Source organism: Schistocerca cancellata, chromosome 1 (assembly GCF_023864275.1).
Source record: "Schistocerca cancellata isolate TAMUIC-IGC-003103 chromosome 1, iqSchCanc2.1, whole genome shotgun sequence".
NCBI classification, from domain to species: domain Eukaryota; kingdom Metazoa; phylum Arthropoda; class Insecta; order Orthoptera; family Acrididae; genus Schistocerca; species Schistocerca cancellata.
The window spans coordinates 1,041,488,921-1,041,511,721 of NC_064626.1; the positions used below are offsets into that span (position 1 = coordinate 1,041,488,921).

At 44.1% G+C, this 22,801-nt stretch overlaps 1 protein-coding gene across 1 annotated transcript in view; it reads right to left on the reverse strand.

Annotated features, from left to right (window-relative positions):
- LOC126090056 (titin-like) overlaps positions 1-22,801 on the reverse strand; it is an 89,102-nt gene that overhangs the window by 15,067 nt on the left and 51,234 nt on the right. The window contains exon 2 of the mRNA XM_049906957.1: positions 1,531-4,780. Within this exon, the coding sequence (XP_049762914.1) occupies positions 1,531-4,764 (3,234 nt within the window). The 5' untranslated portion in view covers positions 4,765-4,780. The remainder of the gene's footprint in view (positions 1-1,530; positions 4,781-22,801) is intronic.

Sequence of the window (22,801 nt, forward strand, 5' to 3'; positions counted from 1 at the left end):
CACAGGATAGAGTAGCATGGAGAGCTGCATCAAACCAGTCTCAGGACTGAAGAGCACAACAACAACAACATATATGTATTGTGGTGGTGCAGTTAAAATGCCTAACTCGTTGAAAAGGTATCTACATGACGACCACGTTTGAACGCCACGTATATTCGTGTTGCTCGCTTTTGTACAATCAATCCTTTCCTTTTAAGTGATGAGTTACCCCAGAAAATTATTCTGCGAGACATCTTAGAGTGGAAATATGGAAAATATATCAAGAGGTTAGAGACTACAGAAAAATACCAACTGGCGAAATTTTATTATCGTCTAGTGGCGGGTGACTGTATAAGTAGCATTCTGATTCCAGCAACCCTTCTGGAATCCAAACTGTGATGTGCTACCTAAATTGTTTCTACTAAATGTCAAATTATTCTTGAGTACATGTCAGTAAGAAAATTGTATGATAATGATTTAAGTCTCTCTTGTGACCTTTCTTATAAAGCGTTTCAACAATTGCATATTTCAATTTGTCTTGAAAACTTCCCTCTGCTAGTGATGTATTATATATATCACTGAGGACATTACTCATTAAGTTACAGCAACCATTCGGAATTTTGTTTGAAATTCCATCAGCACTATATGAGCTTTCGTTTTTTGTAGTTGTTTTTACAGTGAAGTATGCTGGTGCTAGTTCCAACTGCTTGAAGTGTTGTGGCATGACATTTTTGTTATTTTTTCTTGCTTCTTCAACTGCGCCACTTAATCCAATTTTTGCTGCTACATTTAGAAAGTGACTGTTAAAAAAACAGTACTCGCAACTTGTGAATTTTTTTTGTTATGGTATCGTGATCAGTGGATGGCTGTCCTGTCTCCCGTTTGACAGTATCCAACATAGTTTTAATCATATTATCATAAATATAATTATCTTGAGCGATGATTGTGTCAAAGCATAATAAGAGTCAACATTTGATTGAGGCCCCTACCACAGGAGTCGTTGGTAGACCGAGCGAGGTGGCGCAGTGGTTAACGCACTGGACTCGCATTCGGGAGAACGACGGTTCAATCCCGAGTCCGGCCATCCTGATTTAGTTTTTCCGTGATTTCCCTAAATGCCGGGATGGTTCCTTTGAAAGGGCACGGCCGACTTCCTTCCCCATCCTCCCCTAATCCGATGAGACCGATGACCTCGCTGTCTGGTCTCCTACTTCAAAACAACCCAACCCAACCTTTAGTAGAAGCCGCAATTAAATACTGACTCTTAGCATGCTTTGAGGCGTCCATTGCCCAAGCAATACTTATGGGTTATCGACTTGTCTGTCGAAACTAGTATAGTACTGTACACTGAACTATGGCTGCCAGTCGCTTTCAGAGGGGCGATGGACGCACGAATTTCGAAGCTTTAACCGTCTAATTGTTAAGTGACATGTGGGCCAATGTTAGCAGTTCATACTGCAGCGGTGGTGCCAGCTGGTGTGCTTACAAGCTGTTACAACTCGTGGCATGGGATGGTATGTGAGCATTGACTGAAATGGTCTTGATACTTACGTCTTTGAGGTCGGGATTGTCGGTCGGCTTGGTGACGAGCGGCTGCAAGTGCTCCCCCTTCCCGTTGGCCGCAGGCACTGCTGCCGGGGTGCCCAGCAGCGGCTTGCTGATTTCCTTGAGCTCACGACCCTCTTGCTGACCGCCCGCTGCCTCCGCGTCCTTCCCGTTGGCTTTGGCGGCCGCCCGCTGCCGACCACGCCGGCTGCGCATGACGGCGTAGCCCAGGAGGAAAACGACCAGCGCCATGATGATAGCGAGAACAACGTACGACCCCGCCGAGTTGAGCGGAGTCTCTTCTGGTGGCTTCTCACTGCCGGCAACGATGACGCGGGCCGTGTCATTGGATGATGTGTCGTCTGTGGGCATCACCGTTTCTACCTCTGATATCTCATCCTGGTCAATGTCGACCGGTTCCGGACCAGGCGTTGGCTCCTTGTCAGCCCACTCCGGAGCACCCGGCTCCACTGGAACTTCGGATGTGAGCACAGGTGGTGGGGGAGGTGACGTCTCTGCTGTAGGTAGAGCAGGTTCTTCCAGAGGTACAGCAGGTTCTTCTGGAGGGAGAGTAGGTTCTTCCGATGGCACTGCTTCGACGGCAGGTACCGGAGGGGCTGTAGCGATGCGTTCCTCTACCTCACCTTGGGGTGCTGTTGAAGAAGACACTCCTTCAGCTTCAACATTGACAGGCGGTACTGTGTGTATAGGAGCCTCTGATGTTGTCACATATTCTTCCTTAGGCAGGTCTAAACGTAAGATCCCGCCATGGCCTACTGGCTTCTCGGTGGTGGTCGTAGTCAGTGGAGACTCTGAGGAGGACGACATCTGTCTCCCAGATTCTAGTGGAATAATTCGGTTAACTATCAGCCCATCTTCGTGTATTTCTTTTGGTCCTAGCGAGGTAACTTCAGCTTCATCAGTTTCATTGGTCTTCTCTACATCCCAGTCGACTCCTCCGAAGGGGAACAGCATACCAGAGCCCTCTTCTTCGCCATCGTCCTGTGGACTAACGCTACTTCCTCTCTCTGTATCATTCACCAGAACGCCAAATTTACTGTCGGATTCAGTTACAGTACTGTCTTCGGTAGATGCAATCATGTTCTCGTCATCAGCACCGGGAGGGACTAGAGGCGAATCACCTTCGTCTGTTTCTTCTTCGTCTTCTTCATCTATCAGTAACGTTCTTTCATCCGGCTCTTCTGTCGTAGTTGCCCCGTCATGTCCATTGGTATCTATAAAACCAGTAATTGGGCCTAGTGGCAAACTGTCATCACTATCACCCTCTCCAGAACCTTCAGCTTCACCTATAACTTTTATGTCTGTCTCAGCTTCTTCATTGTCGAGGTTTGGTTCCACGTCATGAGCTGGTACGACAGCCTCTGAGGTCATATTTGTGTGTACTGTATCTACTGGCGCAGGCGTTGTTTCAGTCGATTCCTCAGTGGCTACTTTTGCGTGAACGGCCTTCAAGTCATCAGTATTTTCCACTTCATTAGCTTTTTCTTCAATTTCCTCCTCGCCTTCTTCATAGTCTTTATCAGAGTCTTCTTCAGGTGACAGCGGAGAAGAATCCAAAGTTTCCTTTTTGTCTGCAGTTTCGGGAGATGAAGAGTGAGTTTCATTAGAATGTTGAGCGGTTTCTTGCTCACCTTCCTTTCCGTTATCGAGTGGTACACGGTGAGGGACACTGACTTCATCTGTAGTTGATTCTGTCTCCTCCTCATAGTCGTAGTCCTCGTCCTCGTCCACTGCTTCATCTTCATTTTTCATCACTTCATTAAAGATGTCTTCAGCATCTGTATTAGCCGCCTCCTCTTTTACGTCACTCTCGCCCTCGGGGTCGGGAACAAAACCAGCCGCAACAGGTTCTGACTCTTCTTTATGTTCAGGTACCTCGCTGATGCCGTCGACATCGCCCGTCTCGTCCGGAGCGGATTCGGCACGATTTCCTTCCACCGTTTCCGCCGCTGGAGGGCCCGATTCTGGCGGTGTCTCGCTTGGAAGCTGGGCGCTAGCGTCGGCGTCCACAGCCGCCGGGACTGGTGGCGGTATCGTGGGTTCATAGATATCGTCTTCTAGGGAACGAGTGGTGTCCTCATTCGACGCAGGGACGGGTGGCGCTGAGCTGGAGCTAAGGGCGCTCTCGACACCAACGTTCTGCGGGCCAAGCTGAGAGGTGCCCGAAGCATCGTCTGCTCCCCCCGTTCCGGTACTACCATCAATTTCTTCGTCATAGTCGTCGTCGACGAAGTCGTCTCCAGTCTCCTCATCGAGCTCTTCGTCCTCGCCGATTCCGTCGCCCTCGCCACCACCAGATCCTTCGAGGGCGTCCAACGGGTCTGCTTGGCGCCGCAGCCTAGTCCCCGTCGTCGAGCCTACGCGACTTTCGCAGAGGCGACGCGCTCCAGATAGAGACAACCCTCTCAGCTGCTCGGGACCAGTGCAAGCAGCTCCTGCACCCACCGCCACGTGTTCGCCCGTGCGTTGCTCGCGCAGCCGCAGCAAAGCACACGTACAATGTAGCGGGTTTCCCGACACATCCACCCTGTGTAACGTCGCCACAAGCTTGGGAGACAAGTGGGTCAGACTGTTGCCGCTGAGGTCAAGGAGCTTCAAGGAGTGTGGAAGATCCGCCGCCAAGTTCGTTAGACGGTTGCGCGCGAGGGTGAGGCGACGTAGGCGTCTCAGGCCAGTGAAGGTGTCCGCTCGCACGCTGGCGATGTCGCAGTCGGACACGTCCAGGTCCCTCAGCGTGTCCGACACGAGCACTGGCAATGAAGCCAGCGGGTTGCCACTCAGACGTAGCGTCTCCAAACTGTCGCTGCGCTTCACCAGAGAAGCTATCTGGTCGGTGTTCGACAACTCGCAGAAAGACAAGTCCAGGACACGCAGCTTGTGTAGTACACGTAACGACCGCAGCCGCGACCCGACTACCTCATTATCAGTGAGGTACAGTTCTTCGAGGTGGCGAGCGTGATGCGCGAGGCGTTCCTCCAGGAAATGTGCCAGACCCGGAGCGTCGGGAAGGACGCGGATCGAACGCAGGTCAGTGGGCAGCTCGGTGTGCTTCCCGCGGGCAGTCTCGAAGCGGGAGCAGTTGGCGGCTCGTCCGCCCTCGGGCAGGCGGTAACAGAGGCAGCCGGGACTGCAGAGGCCTGACGCCGCCGGTGCTCCCTCCGATAGCGGCAGCACCAGCAGCAGGAGTAGCGTGCACGAGGAGCTCATGGCGCCCCTCATCTTGAACCTCAGCGATCTGAAACACGTAACAAAAATAAGCTGCATGTCTCACGTCTGTTAAGCACGCTTGAGATTCGTACACTATTAAAAAGCAGTTACTATTGAATCTGTATATTGAGCCAGCAATAAAGGAAACAAAAGAAAAATTCGGAGTAGATATTAAACTCCATGGAGAAAAATAAAAACTTTGAAGTTCGCCGATGACATTGTAATTCTGTCAGAGACAGCAAAGAACTTGGAAGAGCAATTGAACGGAATGGACAGTGTCTTGAAAGGAGGATATAAGATGAACATCAACAAAAGCAAAACGAGGATAATGGAATGTAGTCGAATTAAGACGGGTGATGTTGGGGGAATTAGATTAGGAAATGAGATACTTAAAGTAGTAAAGGAGGTTTGCTATTTGGGGAGCAAAATACCTGATGATGGTCGAAGTAGAGAGGATATAAAATGTAGACAGGCAATGGCAAGGAAAGCGTTTCGGAAGATGAAAAATTTGTTAAGATCGAGTATAGATTTAAATGTCAGGAAGTCGTTTCTGAAAGTATTTGTATGGAGTGTAGCCATATATGGAAGTGAAACGTGGACGATAAATAGCTTAGACAAGAAGAGAATAGAAGCTTTCGAAATGTGGTGTTACAGAAGAACGCTGAAGATTAGATGGGTAGATCACATAACTAATGAGGAGATATTGGACAGAATTGGGGAAAAGAGGAGCTTGTGGTACAACTTGACTAGAAGAAGGGATCGGTTGGTAGGACATGTTCTGAGACATCGAGGGATCACCAATTTAGTATTGGAGGGCAGTGTAGAGGGTAAAAATCGTAGAGGGAGACCAAGAGATGAATACACTAAGCAGATTCAGAAGGATGTAGGCTGCAGTAGGTACTGGGAGATGAAGAAGCTTGCACAGGATAGAGTAGCATGGAGAGCTGCATCAAACCACTCTCAGGACTGAAGACCACAACAACAACAACAACTATTTATTACCAGATCTGCGTCATCCATCAGATGCGCGGATGCGGCCTCACAGACTGTGTCAAATTTACAACATTAATAAAGTACAATGCGAACAATATAAGACATTACTAGTAATTTAAACAAGTCCTCATCAAAATTATCTAGACATCTATTAATGTACAGGATGTTTATAAATGGATATCGGGGTTTTAACGCTTTATACTATTTATTACATTAAACTTAGTTATAAATGATATGTCAAATGAAAGAGCAGCTCAAACAGTTTTACCAAGAACCTTATAAATGTTAAATAATAGCGAAGTACGCAATTGGTTGTACTTCACTGTACCCAAGCGCTGCATAGGCCGCAAGGGGCCCAATGACAGGGCTTGCTTTGCATGGCCTCCCACTCCACCCGACCTATCGCCATGCGATTCTTTCCTTCAAGGATCATGTGTACGTGCCTCCGCTACCAGCAGACCCCCCTGAATTAAGAACCCGGACTGAATCAGCTGTTGCTACATTCACTGAAGACACACTTATCAACGTTTGGGAAGAACACGGCTATAGACTTGATGTGTGCCGTGTGACAAATGGTGCTCACATTGGACATTTATAAGGTTCTTGGTAAAACTGTTTAAGTTGCTCTTTCATTTGACATTTCATTTGTAACTGTAAGTTTAATATACTAAATATTACAAAGCGTTAAAACCCTGATATTCATTTGTAAACACCCTGTATATTTTCCGCCCCTGGCAGCTGAATGGTCAGCGCGACGGAATGCCATACGTAACGGCCTAGGTTCGATTCCCGGGTGTCGTGTTGTCCTTATCATCATCATTTCATCCCCATCGATACGCAAGTCGCCGAAGTGGCGTCAACTCGAAAGACTTGCACCAGGCGAACGGTCTACCCGACGGGAGGCCCCAGCCACACGGCATTTTAATGTATAAGAACTGTGTCCGCACTTTGCTTTTATGACGGCTTGAATTCTGCTGGCGACAATTTCAATGAGGTGTTTAGATGCCTGTGGAGGAATGGTAGCCCATTCTTCATCAAGAGCAGAACGCAGAGAATGTAATGATGTTGGACGCTGAGGTATGGAACGTAGTCAACGTTCTGACTCATTCCAGCAGTGTTCCACTGGGTTCAGGTCGGGACCCTGGTAAGGCCAGTCCATTTCAGGAATGTTACTGTCGAACTACACAGGACCAGCTTAATGACAGGGTGCCCTTTCATGCTGCTATAAACAATCGTCGGGTCTGCTAACAGTTCTTCTACTGTACACAATACACAATGCTGTCAAATGAGTTCATCTCCTTCAGCGTTTAGCGTTTTCAAATGGCTCTGAGCACTATGGGACTTAACTTCTGAGGTCATCAGTCCCCTAGAACTTAGAACTACTTAAACCTAACTAACCTAAGGACATCACACACATCCATGCCCGAGGCAGGATTCGAACCTGCGACCGTAGCGGTCGCGCGGTTCCAGACTGTAGCGCCTAGAACAGCTCGGCCACTCTTAGCGTTTTATTAAGCGCAATATTAATATGGGAGCTACGCCCTAACTACAAAAAACACCCCCTGCAGTAAGACCACTTCTCTGCACTTCACTGTTGGTACTACAGACGAGGACAGATAACGTTCTCGAGGCATTCGTCAAACTTAAACCGTACCATCGCACTGTCACATAGTATAGCACGATGCATTACTCCAAATCACTCGTTTTCAGGCACCCACTGTGTAGTGAGGTACCTCTTTACACCACCTCAAGCGCCGCTTAACACCGACTACAGAAATTTAACTCCTCACGCGAAGTCACTGTGCTAGTTGGATTGCCGGTAGCACTTTGGAACTCCCGAGTAATTCCTTGCGCTGATTCCATGCAATGTTTTACAGTAACTCGCCACAGTGTTCGGCAGACCCTGTGCATCAATATCTGAGATTTACCTGGTCTTGGTTTAACTGTGGCCGTTCTTCTCGTTTCCACTACGCAGTCACATTATTTTGGTGGTTTTAGAAGAATTGAAATGTCCCCGCCTGACTTGTTACTCACGTGGCATCCGAAGACTGGCTCACATTCGAAGTCACCGAGTCGCCTGACCGACCCATTCTGCAGTTACTACTACTCCACTGACAACACAATATTCCATGCCTCCTTTTATGATGGCAGATCCGCCTCGCCTGATACGTAGTGGTCAACTGCATATTACGTAGGGTGTCCGGATAGTTGTAATTGTGTGCCTCATACCTGTTGCTAAATGAACTTAGGTTTTCCTTGACATGGGTGAGGCACATAATACACGATGGCTGTAAAATCATTATTCCCAACTTTCTGAACAACAGCTTGCAGAGCTCCTACTTACTATCAAAATGATAATTTTTACTGAAATAATTTCTTGATGTACGGGTCCACAGCCTCAAAGTACTGTCCAAATGATGGAACCATTGTAACCACCTTAGTCTGTCTGTTTTATTCCATTAATGCACCATCAGCCTTACGCCATTTTCAAATGTATGATTTGGTAATGCACGCGTTACATTTAACAAAGCTTGTTTCGTGTTATGTGAAGACAAGCACGTTCTTATAAATGCATAGACTATGTCGAATGTTACTGACCAGTTTCAGCCTTACGGAATTTTCAAATGTATGATACTAGTGATGTGTGTCACGTTAAAAAACTTGTTTCGTGTTATATGGGGATCAAGTTCTCACAAATACGAGTACATATGCTGAATGAAATATTTGTAACATTCGACACACACACACACACACACACACACACACACACACACACACACACACACATATATATATATATATATATATATATATATATATATATCCGCACATAACACGAAAAAAGTTTTTAAATGTGACTTACATCACCAGTATCATACATTTGAAAATGACCCAACACCGAAACTGGCCAGTTACATTCGACATAACCTATGTATTTATGGGAACGTGTCTCTCTCTATGTAACACGAAACAAGTTTTTAAAATGTAATACGCACATTCCCAGTATCATACATTTGAAAATGGTGTAAGGCTGAAATTGGACAATAATGTAACTTATAATAATGGTGCATTAAAGGAATAAAACTGACAACCTAGGCTGGTTAGAATGGTTCCACCATTTACACGATTTTTACAGTCTTTCTGTATAGTCGAGACATATGTTTTCGCTCAGGTTATATACCATACGCTAAGTATTTCCTTAATTTATTTTCATCTAAGACAAACCGCTCCTTGGCTCTTCCGAGTAGAATATCTGAATCCGTAACTGACTGGGAAGAATTATTTCCTTTGGCTATAAGTGCAGTGTTATCGGCAAATTGCAAGCGACCATCTTGGCGTAGAACATTAACCAAAATTAGAAAAACGAGAGAAAGTATGACACGCTCTCGGGGCGAAAACCCTCCTGTTACCCCACGACGCATACAAAAGTTAATTTTCATCCCGCGGAATAAAAGTTGAGTACTGTATGCGTCGTAGGGTGACATGAAGAGTTGTGAATATGACAAATGTCGTTGGCGCCCAACTGCATTTTAACAATGAATGAACAATATAAGTTTTGATTCTAACTGAAAATTACCCGTTTGACGAGTTAAAATGACTACACTGTCGAATTTGTGAAGTAGAGAAAAAGACAGACTAAATGGTTATTCTAATCTAAGATATGACAGCTAGAGGGGCAAATTATTTTTATTGAAAGCAAAGCATTGTTACTCTATGTTCTAGTCAGACCAACTAAGAAGCTCTTTCACAGTATTTGTATAACCGAGAATTTCTGGAAAAAATTGAAGTGCTCGTAGAGTTCCGCTGAGCAAGATAAAAATATAAATGGTTTTTCTCCCAAGTTCTTCTCAAATGGTTTTTTTGTATATACGCGGCACGTATTAGGACTCGGTTTACTCATCATCAGGCTATTGCTTGTCATTACGCGAATCAGATTCACATCTCTCGCCAAGTTGTAACATATATTTAGTACGTCATGAACTCGAGTGCTCCCGAGTGACCATTGGGACTGATGTCTGTGCCCGTCAGAATAAAATAACAAGGTTAAGGAAAAACTGGTTCGTGAAATATTGTACGGCCCTCATATTCTATCGCAACTACACTACCTGACAAAAAAAGTGATGCACCCAGAAGGGGAGGAGGGAATGAAATGAAATTTCACCGGTTGAAAGGGTATGTGCTATTATTTCAATGATTACAAAATCGAGTCAAAATGGTTCAAATGGCTCTGAGCACTATGGGACTTAACATCTGAGGTCATCAGTCACCTAGAACTTAGAACTACTTAAACCTAACTAACCTAAGGACATCACACACATCCATGCCCGAGGGAGGATTCGAACCTGCGACCGTAGCAGTCGCGCAGTTCTGGACTGAAGCGCCCAGAACCGCTCGGTCACCGCGGCCGGCAAAATCGAGTCAAATTTACGAAGAATTTGGCAGAGTGAGACCATTCATCAGTAGGACGTTGCACCCTGTCTGGCCTAGATGCATGCACTGATTCAGTTGGGAAGGATGCCATAAAACCATATCCCCTCATTGGGCAATGGGGCCCACAACTGTTGTAATTGGTCCTTGATATCCTGGGTACTAGCACTGGGACGGAGTTGACATCCTAGCTGGTCTCACACATGACCTATCGTGGACAGATTTGCTGGCCACGGGAATACCTCAGCATCGCGCAGACGGTTCCTACACACACTTGCCGGGTACGAGGACGAGCATTGTCCTTTTGGAAAATGGCACCACGAGATGAAGGATGTCCGTGACGCCAGCGATCCCTCATTCACTACTATGCGTGATCTGAAGTCGTACCCACACTTTGACCCTAGGAGTTACACTGTCGCGCCTCTTCAAAACATTGGAAGAATGGGGCTTCTACTTCCGCCATATTCGCCGACGTTGGCCGCCTAGAGTAGTGCACAATTGCGATTCATCATTGAACACTACACGACGTCATCATCAACAGTCCATGAATACCGGTCACGGCATCATTCCAAATGCAGCCGTTAGTGTTGTGGCGTTAACGGTATTCTACGCATGGGACGGCAGTTTCCTAGTCTGGCTGCTTTTAGTTTCCGACCAATATACAGTGTGACACAGAATGTTGCAGGGAATCCATTACTTGCAGGCGCTGATGTGAAGGGGTTACGATGTGCTTACTGCACACTAAGGAAATCGTCTCTTGTGGTGGTCAAATGTGGTCGACAGGAACCTTGATGAGAAGGCCTCCCCTCACATTCCCATGCAGTCCAAAATCCAGCTGCTGTAGCATCCGAATGCCCCACAAGTCTGAATACTGAGCAATTCGACCAGCCGGTCAAATTGATACCCACAATGATGCCCTTTTCAAACTGTGCCATGTACTGACACGAGGTCTCTCACAAGTACGTGGCATCTCCGTATCCTTGCCAGTGATCACTCCACATCTGACGCTACTGACGCCCCTTACATATCCTACCAGCCTTGGTAACAACACTAAACAGGAATAGTATTAATCCTCTTTGACGGCCATGCTACCTATCACAGAGAAATGCAGTGCGAATTACTTACATATTCAACAATGTTGTGTACGTATACAAAGCTACACTGATACCTTAACATGTCTTCTCGGCGTATAACTTTTTTTGTAAGAAAGTCGGCAGCGAGTACTGTTCACGGACTCTAAGGCGTTCCACGAAGCCAGAGGCAGCCGCTGAGGTTGCCTCACTGCAAACCGAGAGCGCCCATGCGCCCGCTGTGTTTGCGGACTCCGCCCATTCGCTGGAAGCGCACACTTCTGCGTGCCATTTTCTTTGTCACAGCCAAACTGTCTGCGTCGTGTCGGACAACTCATTCTCGTGAATTACAACTATCTGTATACTCTGTGATTCAGCTTATTTTGTGTGACGGAGGATACTTCCGGGTTCACTGTCATAGCCCCTCCAACTTCGCGAATGAATCGACATAGATAAATTCTGTTTTTCCCCATTTCTATCATTTCCCGATATATGTGTTGGAAGTAATACGTCGCTGGAAGTGTACATTCTCGGAATTTTAACAGCGAAGCTCCTCGCGAGGCATTATTTCTTAAACCAATATGAGGACCACGGACAGTAACCAAAAGTTTGTAATTATGTGTAATCTGATGTTAAGAGGATACAAATTCGAAATGTTATTCACATTTCTTTGTCTTCCACTAGTTACTTAAAAACACATTGAATGACCAAGCTTACGTTTCGTTTCGTTTGTTTTGCGAATATCAGAAGGTGGTGTCAACATGTAAACTTCGTGACACAAGCTTGATGTTAGGGTGGAATTTGAACCTATTATAACTGTTTATTTTGTCGTTAGCGATGTATGACTGGATTATTATAAAATGCTTCATGATATAAAGCAGAATGTTATCAATCTGTTGTCTGGTTTCTTCTGTTCTTCGGAGCGCCAAATGCTTTGTATTGCTAAGCATTCAATTTTAAGGCGCCTTTTTGAGGAATATGGAAGAGCAGTTGCAGTTAATCTCAGTTTACAGAGCATGCCACGATGAATGCGCTGCGTAACACGTCCTGGGCGACTACTGTAAAATGACGCATTGCTAGGATTAAAGTACACAAGTCTTTCTTTCACCTAGTCAGAAAACCTGACGTGTCGCATGAAACACTAGCTGCTGGATAACCTAGCCTGTGAACGCACTCTGGACTGTGAGTCAAGGCTTATCGGTACGGTAGATAGGAACGAAAACAGTTGAAGCGAAATGGAGAAACTCTTCGTTGCGTGTGTTTTGATACGATGAACAGTCACTCAAAAGCTTGTTGGTCTCCCTCTGGAATACAAAATAGTTTATATCTGTCGTGGGCTCCACAAATCCGAGATGACCTGTCAGTAAAGCCGAGCGCTTCAGCTCGCCGCTTCCGGGATTCGGGAAGGAGACCTTGCCCACAATCGAATCCGCGTCAAGGATTAACGACGAGAGCTGATGAGCCGAGTAGCCCGGGCGCAGTTTTTAGGAGGTTTCCCACATACCGGGCTCGTGCCCACGTCCTGTCTTGTATGCATGAATCACAAACATTTAGAAAACTATATCAGATCTGAACACATGAGATTTACACTATACGGCGATAGATGGGGTACACCGATTCCGTTCTTGTTAGGCACCGGGAGGGGCGAGGGGGGGGGGGGGTTGGAGTGGGGGGGGGGGGGGCAGGAAGAGCATCCAGCCGCTAGCTGACACTAACTGCAACCCATATAACGATGCCGACCCCGTAGACAAAGGGGACAACAACAGGAAGGCTCCATGGCTCCTTGATAAGTACAGAGTTTAAAGAATCTATAGTACTAAAATTCGAATCCGGACCCTGATACCACTTTGTAGCATAGGTACAGCAAAACTTCGATTTTCAACATTTCGCGTAATTACTGACCGAACTTAAAAATTTAAAATGCTGTCATAATATGTTCATTAAGAGGTACAACCATTTATTGAAAGTCTGACAGAATGAGAAAATTAATACAGTTAAAAACTGTGTGTTTGTCTTGCGGCAGCATAACTGACTCCCCGCAAATTATCCAAACTGTATTCATCCAGTATTTCAGAATGAGAGCATTTAGCGACTTGCAACGAAGTTCACACATAATTTCAAACCTATACGAAACTACTTCTCGATGACACCCTCCACAAAATGATGAAAGAAAAAAGTTTACGCTAACTACATTTTCGCTGTTCTGACGACGGAATCTTCTCACGAAGTTACAGTCTCCAACTTTCTACTCCGAATGCGAAAATATTTTCTTGACACCGACCTACACAGGGAGAAACGACCACCACGATAAAATAAGGGAAATCAGAGCTCTTACGGAAAGATATAGGTGTTCGTTATTTCCGCGCGCTATACGAGATTGGAGTAATAGAGAATTGTGAAGGTGGTTAGATGAACCCTCTGTCTGGCACTTAAATGTGATTTGCAGTGTATGCATGTAGATTTGGATGTAGATGCAGTCAAACTTTACCATCAGGCATAAAGTTTTTATTTATTATTTCTTTACTACTGACTGTATTCGTAACACATATTGCAGACAGTATCCACTTATACCAGTGAATGTACCTGCAAAATTATATAATTGTATGACACACAGCTCAGATGTGACGTCAAAAATATTTAGATTCGTATAAAACTAGCCTTTCCTTAAAATGGTCTCAGTAAAATTCCAACATCAGGATTGACGTTGTAATTTATTACTTCTTTATTACTAACTGTACTCGCAATACACTTCGCAGCCAGTACCTACACGGTGCGACAAAATTAAAGAGTCGCCTTTTCCAAACCTTGTGACTGTCTCCCACTCCGATGCAGAAATTGGAAATTTGACACTTAAGTGCCTAGACTCTCCCTAAGTAATTGCACCCTGCGACGTCACCCTTGGGATCAGCAACGCTTCAAGTAGCAAGGTATCGACACATGTGAAAAAAAAAAAAAAACTTCAAGAGTTCACAAACCTTCTCGTAATCTGCTGGTACCAGTAAACCCCCGATTCTTTAAAGAATCGAATTCCCATGGATAAAAGAGCCTCAAACGTCTGATTACTTTACAAATGAGCTAGGCCCTAATGTGTTCAATATTTACCACAAAGCATGTTTGCGAGAAGTTTAGGAAAGATTCGAAATGATCCTTAAAGTTTGTTGGAAGTCGCTGAGTGTTCTCATTAGGAAATTCTTAATTAATATAAACAGAGTAATTTGCGTTCTATTTTAAGAAAAGGTTTGTTTCTGACACATCTCAATGTTTATGACTTCACATTTCCTGAACCTAGTCTCGTACAAGAAGTTGGGACGTAGTGAATTTGGGGGTAATTTTAACGAGATTCTCGTGTCGAATACTGGGCTATTGGTGTGGTATGTGAAGTACTCTGGTGATGATGACGTCTGGTGTGAAGGAACGCAAGTGATGCACAGTATTATGGACTTGGACCACAGGTGTCAACATGCCTTCCGTAACAGTCACAAGCAGGCTTGAGTTATAGTAAGCTGCAATTCCACCGCTGGCCTGTATACTTTTCACGTTCCAACTGTCGAGCAGACATCTTTCTAGAAGACGCTGCGTCCTGAAACAATCACCGACGCATTGTAGATTAAGATTACAGTTACGTAAATTTTCAGCGTGTAATCGGCTTACAGTGAAAAACAGTATGATATTTGTAAACCTACTGACAAAATGCAATTGTACAGAGTTGCTGCAAACACGACCCACGGAACATGCAAATAACTAAACTTTAGTAATGCCAATAGTTGTCGCAGAAACTAAGCGTGGTCGTGTAACAAGATAAACCCATGTTGCGGTTCAGAGCAGTGTGCGCTATTATTTTGTTGTATAAGCGTAGTGAACGATAACAGGGAAGTAGTTCACCAGTATGTGGGAGTGCTGGCTAACTCTTGGTGCTACGTCCGCATGCTACACAATTTCCGGGAGATAATTCGGAAACTGTTTTCCGCAATCGTATTTACATATTGGCCTGCATAGATTTTGCTATCCTGAATAAATATCAGTTTTCCAAGCGTCAGTTATTTTACCCGATTGGTGTCAGTAAATCAACTGTTCGAGTTCTTCTGCGCAATGAAGCGAGATTATCAGTCCTTTGATGACATTTCTAGTAAATACAATTTCAGAGTAGGATTTGGTTGAAGAGGAGATGTTTAAAAAAATATTATTCTCGCCAATTAATACGTTCGAAACTATGTTGTAAATCGACTTAAATTACTTTCGTTGTAAAAAGAATACTCACATTCATCAGTGGTGGAACGTTTTGGTGACCTGAAGCTGCTAGAAAACTTGTCAATGAGTAAGGACAGATTTATATTCCTGTACCCAGAATTAGTGCATGTTTTGTTACTAGCCATTGACTGTATGCGATAGCCTTTATCACTAAAAGATTGGGGTACAGCAGTTTACAAATTAGCCAGCTTCGCAGCCCGATTTTTATAATGCAACAAATACGTCATAATTTATGTGTCACTTTCGAAATAATAACAATAAAATGTGCTTTTCCTCTATGAAATAAAGGAAATCGATAACGTCAAGTTCAGTAGAATACTCCTTCTTTTGCATATTTACCAGATTGTGGGTAATAATGAAACCATTACAGCTACACCTTCGTATACGTATATATATATATATATATATATATATATATATATATATATATATATATATATATATATTTTCGGAAATAGTAGGTAGTACTGTTCAACATGCAACCATCTTTTTCTAAGGTAGAACTGGTGGAGGAGATAGAGAAGATCCAACGAAGAGCGGCGAGTCACGTCACGGGATCGTTTAAGCTGGCGAGAGAGCTTTACGGAGATTAAACAAACTCCACTGGCAGACTTTACAACAGAGACGTTGTGAATCACGGTGAAATTTACTACTGAAATTTCGGGACAGCACTTTTCAAGAGTAGTCAAACAATATATCACTTCCCCTTATAAACATCTCGCGTATTGACCACGAGGGGAAAATTCTAGAAATTAGAGCCAATACAGAGGCTTACCGACAATCATTCTTCCCACGCTCTATTCGCGAGTGCAACAGGGTTGGAAGGGTCAGATAGTGGTACCGAAAGTACGCTCCGCCACACACCAATAGGTGGCTTGCGGAGTATGATGTAGACGTAGACCAGTCAGGAAGAATCAATGCACGCGGAAGTGGGATACAGAAGTGCTATGGAAAAAGAGATACGCTCGAAGTTCTCTGAGGCTATTGGTACTACGATAATGAACAGCTTAGTAGGCAGTTCAGCTGACGAGGAATGGACAGCTCTAAAAAGGGCAATCACAGAAGTTGGAAAAGGTTCAAGGAAGGTGACTGCAAAGAAACCATGGGCAACAGCAGAAATACTTCAATTGATAGATGAAAGAAGGAATTACAAAAATGTTCAGGGAAACTCAGGAATACAGAAATACAAGTCAGTTAGGAATACAACAAACAGGAAGTGCAGGGAACCTAAGGGGAAGTGGATTGATGAAAAATGCGAAGAAATCTAAAAAGAAATGATTGTCGGATGGACAGATTCAGAATACAGGAAAGTCAAAAAAAACCTTTAGTGACATTAAAAGCAAGAGTGGTAAAATTAAGAGCGAAACGGGAATTCCACTGTTAAGTGCGGAGGAGTGGGCGCATAGGTGGAAAGAGTACACTGAAGGCCTCTACGAGGGGGAAGATTTGTCTGATGTGACAGAAAAAGAAACAGGAGTCTATTTAGAAGAGATAGGTGATCCAAAATTAGAATCAGGGTTTTAAAGAGCTTTGGAGGACTTCAAATCAAATAAGGCAGAAGGAATAGATAACATTCCGTCAGAATTTCTAACACCACTGAGGGAAATAGCAACAAAACGACTATTTACGTTGATGTGTAGAATGTATGAGCCTGACGATATGCCATTCGACTTTCGGAAAAATAGCATCCACCCAGTTCCAAAGAGTGCAAGAGCTGACAAGTGCGAGAATTATCGCACAATCAGCTTAAAAGCTCATGCATCCAAGTTGCTAACAGAAGAATGGGAAAGAAAATTTAGGATGTATTAGATGACGATCAGTTGGGCTGTAGGAAAGATGAAGACACCAGAGAGGCAGTTCTGATGTAGCAGTTGATAATGGAAGCGAGACTAAAGAAAAATCAGCAGACGTTCATAGGATTTGTCGACGTGGAAAAAGCGTTCGACAATGTAAAATGGTGCATTAATGTTCAAAATTCTGAGGAAATCTGGGGTAAGCTATAGTGAGAGACGTAATATTCAACATGTACAAGAGCCAGGAGGGAATAGTAAGAGTGGAAGATCAAGAACGAAGTGGTCGGATTGAGAAGGGTGTAAGACGGGGTGTAGTCTTTCGCCCTTACTGTTCAATTTGTACATCGAAGAAGCAATGATGGAAATAAAAGAAAGATTCAAGAGTGGAATTAAAATTCAAGTTGGAAAGATATTTCTGATAAGATTCGCTGATGATATTGCTTTTGTCAATGCAAGTAAAGAAGAATTACAGGATCTACTGAATGGACTGAACCGTCTGCTGAGTACAGAATAAGGATTGAGAATAAAGAAGAATGACGAAAGTAATAAGAAGTAGCAGAAACACGAAGAGCGAGAAATATAACATTAGGAGTGATGGCCGCGGGATAAATGAAGTTAAGGAATTCTGCTACATAGGCAGCAACATAATCCATGGCGGATGGAGCAAAGAGGAGATCATAAGCAGACTAGCACTGGCAAAACGAGCATTTCTGGCCAAGAGAAGTCTGATGGTCTCATACATAGTCTTTAATTTGAGGAAGAAGTTTCTGAAATGTGCGTTTGGGCCACAGCATTGTATGGTAGTGAAACACGAACTATGGGAAAACCAGAACGGAAGAAAACTGAAGCATTTGAGGTGTGGTGCTACAGACGAATGTTGCAAAGTTGGTGGGCTGAGAAGTTAAGGAATGAGGAAGTTCTGCACAGAATCGGAGAGTGAAGGAATATATGGAAAACACCGACAAGACGAAGGCACAGGATGGGAGGACATCTGTTAAGACATCAGAGAGTAACTTCCGTGGAACTAGAGGGAGCTGTATAGGGTAAAAACTGTAGAGCAAGACTGAGATTGGAATGCATCCAGCAAGTAATTGAGGTTGTTGGTTGCAAGTGTACACTGAAATGAAAAGGTTGTCAAATGAAAGGAATTCGTGGCGAGACGCATAAAGAGTCAGAAGACTGACGCTCGAAAGAAACGTCGTGGCATTCATTTAAAAGTTCAATAAGAAATTAGCTTTTAATTAGCGACTCTGATTTCTTCGCAATGTTTGTGACGTACATTCTGAGTTACGTTATCGCTGTTTCCTTAAATCGTGATAAAATAATTCCAGCGTCTTTCTCCGAAGGGGTGCATAATTTTTTGTCTGTCCAAGCAAGATAATTATCCTTTGTTTTATGACGCTCTAAAGCAACGTGTATGCGGAAAATATTATAGGACTTGATTGCACTTGTTTGTGAAAAATATAATTCTTCTTGGACTTCTTTTTCAAGCATGTTTCACCAGATCTAAGCAACCACGTATAAGCGTTTATTTTACTGACAGTCTGACAGTACAAAATGTTCTATGATAACAGTTGCCTAAAAATTTTGTTGTGTCTGCTGTGGTTTTTGTGTAGTTATTAGCTGATAAGTTTGTGTAGTTATTAGCTGATAAGTTTGCCATCAATCTGTATTAAATGGTTGACTAACTTTTCCAAGCATATATATATAAACATCATCTTGTTGAAGATGACAAGCTATATAATATTTTAATGATGGTTCACGAAACCAAGCCAGCTATCAGTTAAGGTAAAATGCGAAAATCGTAGCAAAATATAATAGCGTGATACTTACTCACAAATGGTTTCATAAAACATGTATTTTTAATAACAAGGAGAGACATACACGTGCTGCAACATATTTCTATGTAAAAAAAATTTGTGTTTTGCAGAAACAAGAGGAACCGAGCCCCATAAAGGGTAGTACTGCAAGTCTAATAATCTCAACGTAGGCCTGAAGCTAAACATTAAGCTAGATGCTGGACTTCCGAATTCTGTAGTAAGGAGTTGCTGCCTTCAACGACGGACGATATTCCCAAAATGCGCCTGCCCCGTTCCCCATAATCGTTTCAGGTGAATACCGTGACTGATCCTTCAGTTAATCCACGAATAATTCTGTTACATACTGTTGCTCATTGCAGCTGGTATTTCGTCTCTGCCGATCGTGTTGTCAACAGAACGTAGAATCACGACAAAGAAAAAAAAATAAATAAAAGCCAGCAAGAAGATACTCGTCACCCCCAATGAGTTCCCACTGCCGTAATTTAACGAATAAATTGAGTTTTACAAGGGCAAAAGGAAAGAAAAAGTCATAAAGCATTATTGTCTAGGCGACTACGAGGGCCATGTTAAACCGATTATTACGAAGGGGATCATTCCTCCGCCCACAACTGCCTCTTTCCTCACGGTGTGTGAATTGTGCCGTTACGTGTATCGACTGAGTGTGGATGACTGCGATGCACAACCTTCAATTGAAAATAAAAATAAATGGTTACAATTTTTTATTGATCTCCTGACTGTTTCGAAGCCGGCCGCCACGAATTCCTCTGCTGTGCCAATCTCTTCATCTCAGAGCTTCACATGCACCTTACATCCCCAATTATTTGTTGAATGTATTTCCGTCTCTGTCTTGCCCTAGAGATTTTCCCCCCTAGACCTTCCTATAGTGTCATGGAAATTATTCTCTGATGTCTTAACATACGTCCTAGCACTTTCTCACTACTTCTTGCCAATGTTTGTCCTATGTTCATTCGCTGATTCGGCGGAAACTTTATCAGGTCACCTAACTTTCATTATTCTTCTGCGGCAACACATTTTGAACGCTTTTATTCGTTTCTTTCCGAGTTTTCCACTGTCCATAATTTACTAAAATAACAATGCTACTGTAATGTCTCGTTTGGTAAGTCCATGATTTGTATGGGTCAGAGTAGATGTTCGTTAGCGTCTTCAGTAAAGAGCGCATTCTGCATATAGTCATCTGTGGCGCTGCACCGTTCAACTGTTCCACAAAGTCAGGGAAGAGAGAAAAAGATTACAGCATTCGTTTACGAGCTATATGCTTGAGGCTAGTCATATTACTATTGGATCGCTTTTCGCAGGCGTTTTGTGTAACTAGTTTACACATTATCTTGAGAGGTGCCAATATCGCTCCTCTAACAGGATTATGACGAATAAAGTCGTTACGGTGAGAAAGCTCAAACAAACTCATGAACATTATTCATGAGGTATTAAATTATTTTCTACTGATTTCCTTCTATAATAATCGCTACATTTCGAATTTCTTTGCAAGCTAATGAGAAGACCGAACAGCAACTGCAATCTTGGGCCTTGTAATGAACATTTCGATTCATTAAGTAAAAATACAAATATCCTTATTGATGACGATTGCCTGCCTAAGTATGTCGTGCATTGCACTGTGTGCGATACGTGTCCACCCATGGATCTGCTCTCGATCGTACGATGAAATTCGCTAACAGATTTGTTCTTGCCAAATGATCAGAAGCAGATATAAAATATTTTAACTTTGATGCCCAATCTGACTTACCGTTACATAGAATAACACTGCTTTGTATCTGTACGTGTATTATCTCTTGGGAAGCCAACAGTTTACTATGCTCCAAACGTTCATTCTCAGAAATTTCCTCAGATTAAGGTCGACGTTACTAGTCTGATTATACTGCAGAACAAATACAAGCTTTACTCTATGCAGTGGGGGCGCTCCCTTCATTGGTGTCCCAGTATTTTAAAAAATATACCTTTCCTTGCGTTATGTCATGTCTTTTGAGTTTATGTGACCGTAATCGTGGCGTTTGTAGTGTAGTGTGGAGTGATGTCATGTTTGTGTGGTGTGATGATGACAGAAGGGAGAGGGTGAAAGTAGATGCCAACACAATCTACTCTCGAATAGCATCAAGGGCGCCGTCGGGCGACGGACGAATCAGTACCGACTGTGAGAGAAACCTCCACTTCATGAGACACATTGGAGAAGTTTGGGATTTCATCCAGGATATTGGCGCGAAATCTGGTAATCGGAGACTTTTACGCCACAACCGCTCTACCCCTTGCCGACCAAATACTGTTGGTGAAGTTCCACCATATGGGTTCGAACCACCTTTCTTTCAGTCGAGAGCCAGCGCTTTGACGTGCTTTAATGACCTCGGCTAGCGAGGTGCGGTCGAAGAGCCCCACGCCTTCGTGCCGGACAACACGAGATAGCCTGGAGAGTGCGGGCAGAGAGCGTGTGCAGGAGAACGTCGTCCTTTCTGACGCGCTATCAGAGCCGGCCATCGGGGTCCATGGCCCACTTGTCGTATGCAGGTCACGCGGACTGAGCCAGGCGTGGGAGGCCGCTCTGCTATTTACGGACCGGGCGGCCGCCGGTTCGAGCCCCGCGGCGCACCGCTTTCCAACCAGGCTGCAGAGGCCGCGCAGCCGACAGCTGCCGTCTCTCTACAAGACTGCTGAAGCTTCACTGCGACAGACGTGCCACTGGCCACACTGCTTGCAAGGCGGCCGATTTGACTCATATCGACAAGGTGAGTAGCGCACGACTAGGACTGCATCGTATCTGAATAACCGTTTTCGAGAAAATAAGAGTTAGGAACTTTTACTCGTACTTATAAACAGGATGTCCAGGTTAGAGGTATACAAAACATTTGTTTGTATTTCACTTCTTACTAAGGCTGATAACTTTATTTCTCCAATATTTTATACAGGAGCTCAAACTTTTTATGCATGTTGGTACACTTCATCGTGCGCACCGACTGTAGCTCGACATGTATCGAAACGGTACTTCACTCCTACTGTGGCGTTGTCTGTTGTCTCAAATCCAACAGATCTCGAACCTTTGTTCTTTATACAGTGTCCTTGATAAACCCCTAAGCACTGAAATCAGCGGAGGCAAATCGGAATACCGAGGGGCCAGGCAATGGAACCACCTTCCGAACCAAAAACTTAGGAAACGTCACATGGAGAAATGTGGTAACATCCCCATGATAGTGGGTTGGGGCATTATCCTGCTCGAAAATGACGTCGGGAGGCATGTATTGAATTGAGCAGATACATGTTGTCAAGACGATAACTGCTTGCCGGCCGGGGTGGCCGAGCGGTTCTAAGCGCTTCAGTCTGGAACCGCGCGATCGCTACAGTCGCAGGTTCGAATCCTGCCTCGAGCATGGATGTGTGTATTGTCCTTAGGTTAGTTGGGTTTAAGTAGTTCTAAGTTAAGTCCCATAGTGCTCAGAGCCATTTGAACATTTGAAAACTGCTTAAAGACGTGAGCAGTTATCGTCTTGTTACACGCAGCTGCTAAACTCGTCGCCAGCTGCAACAAATGGGGCAATCAGTCTGAAGATGGCCTAATATATGTGCCGGAACCAGTCATTTTAAATAAACGATATTTTGCGATTGTGATTGTTTCTTCATCAGCAATAAACGATCGTCATTATGCTATTTTGAAGAACCCTACGTATAACCAATA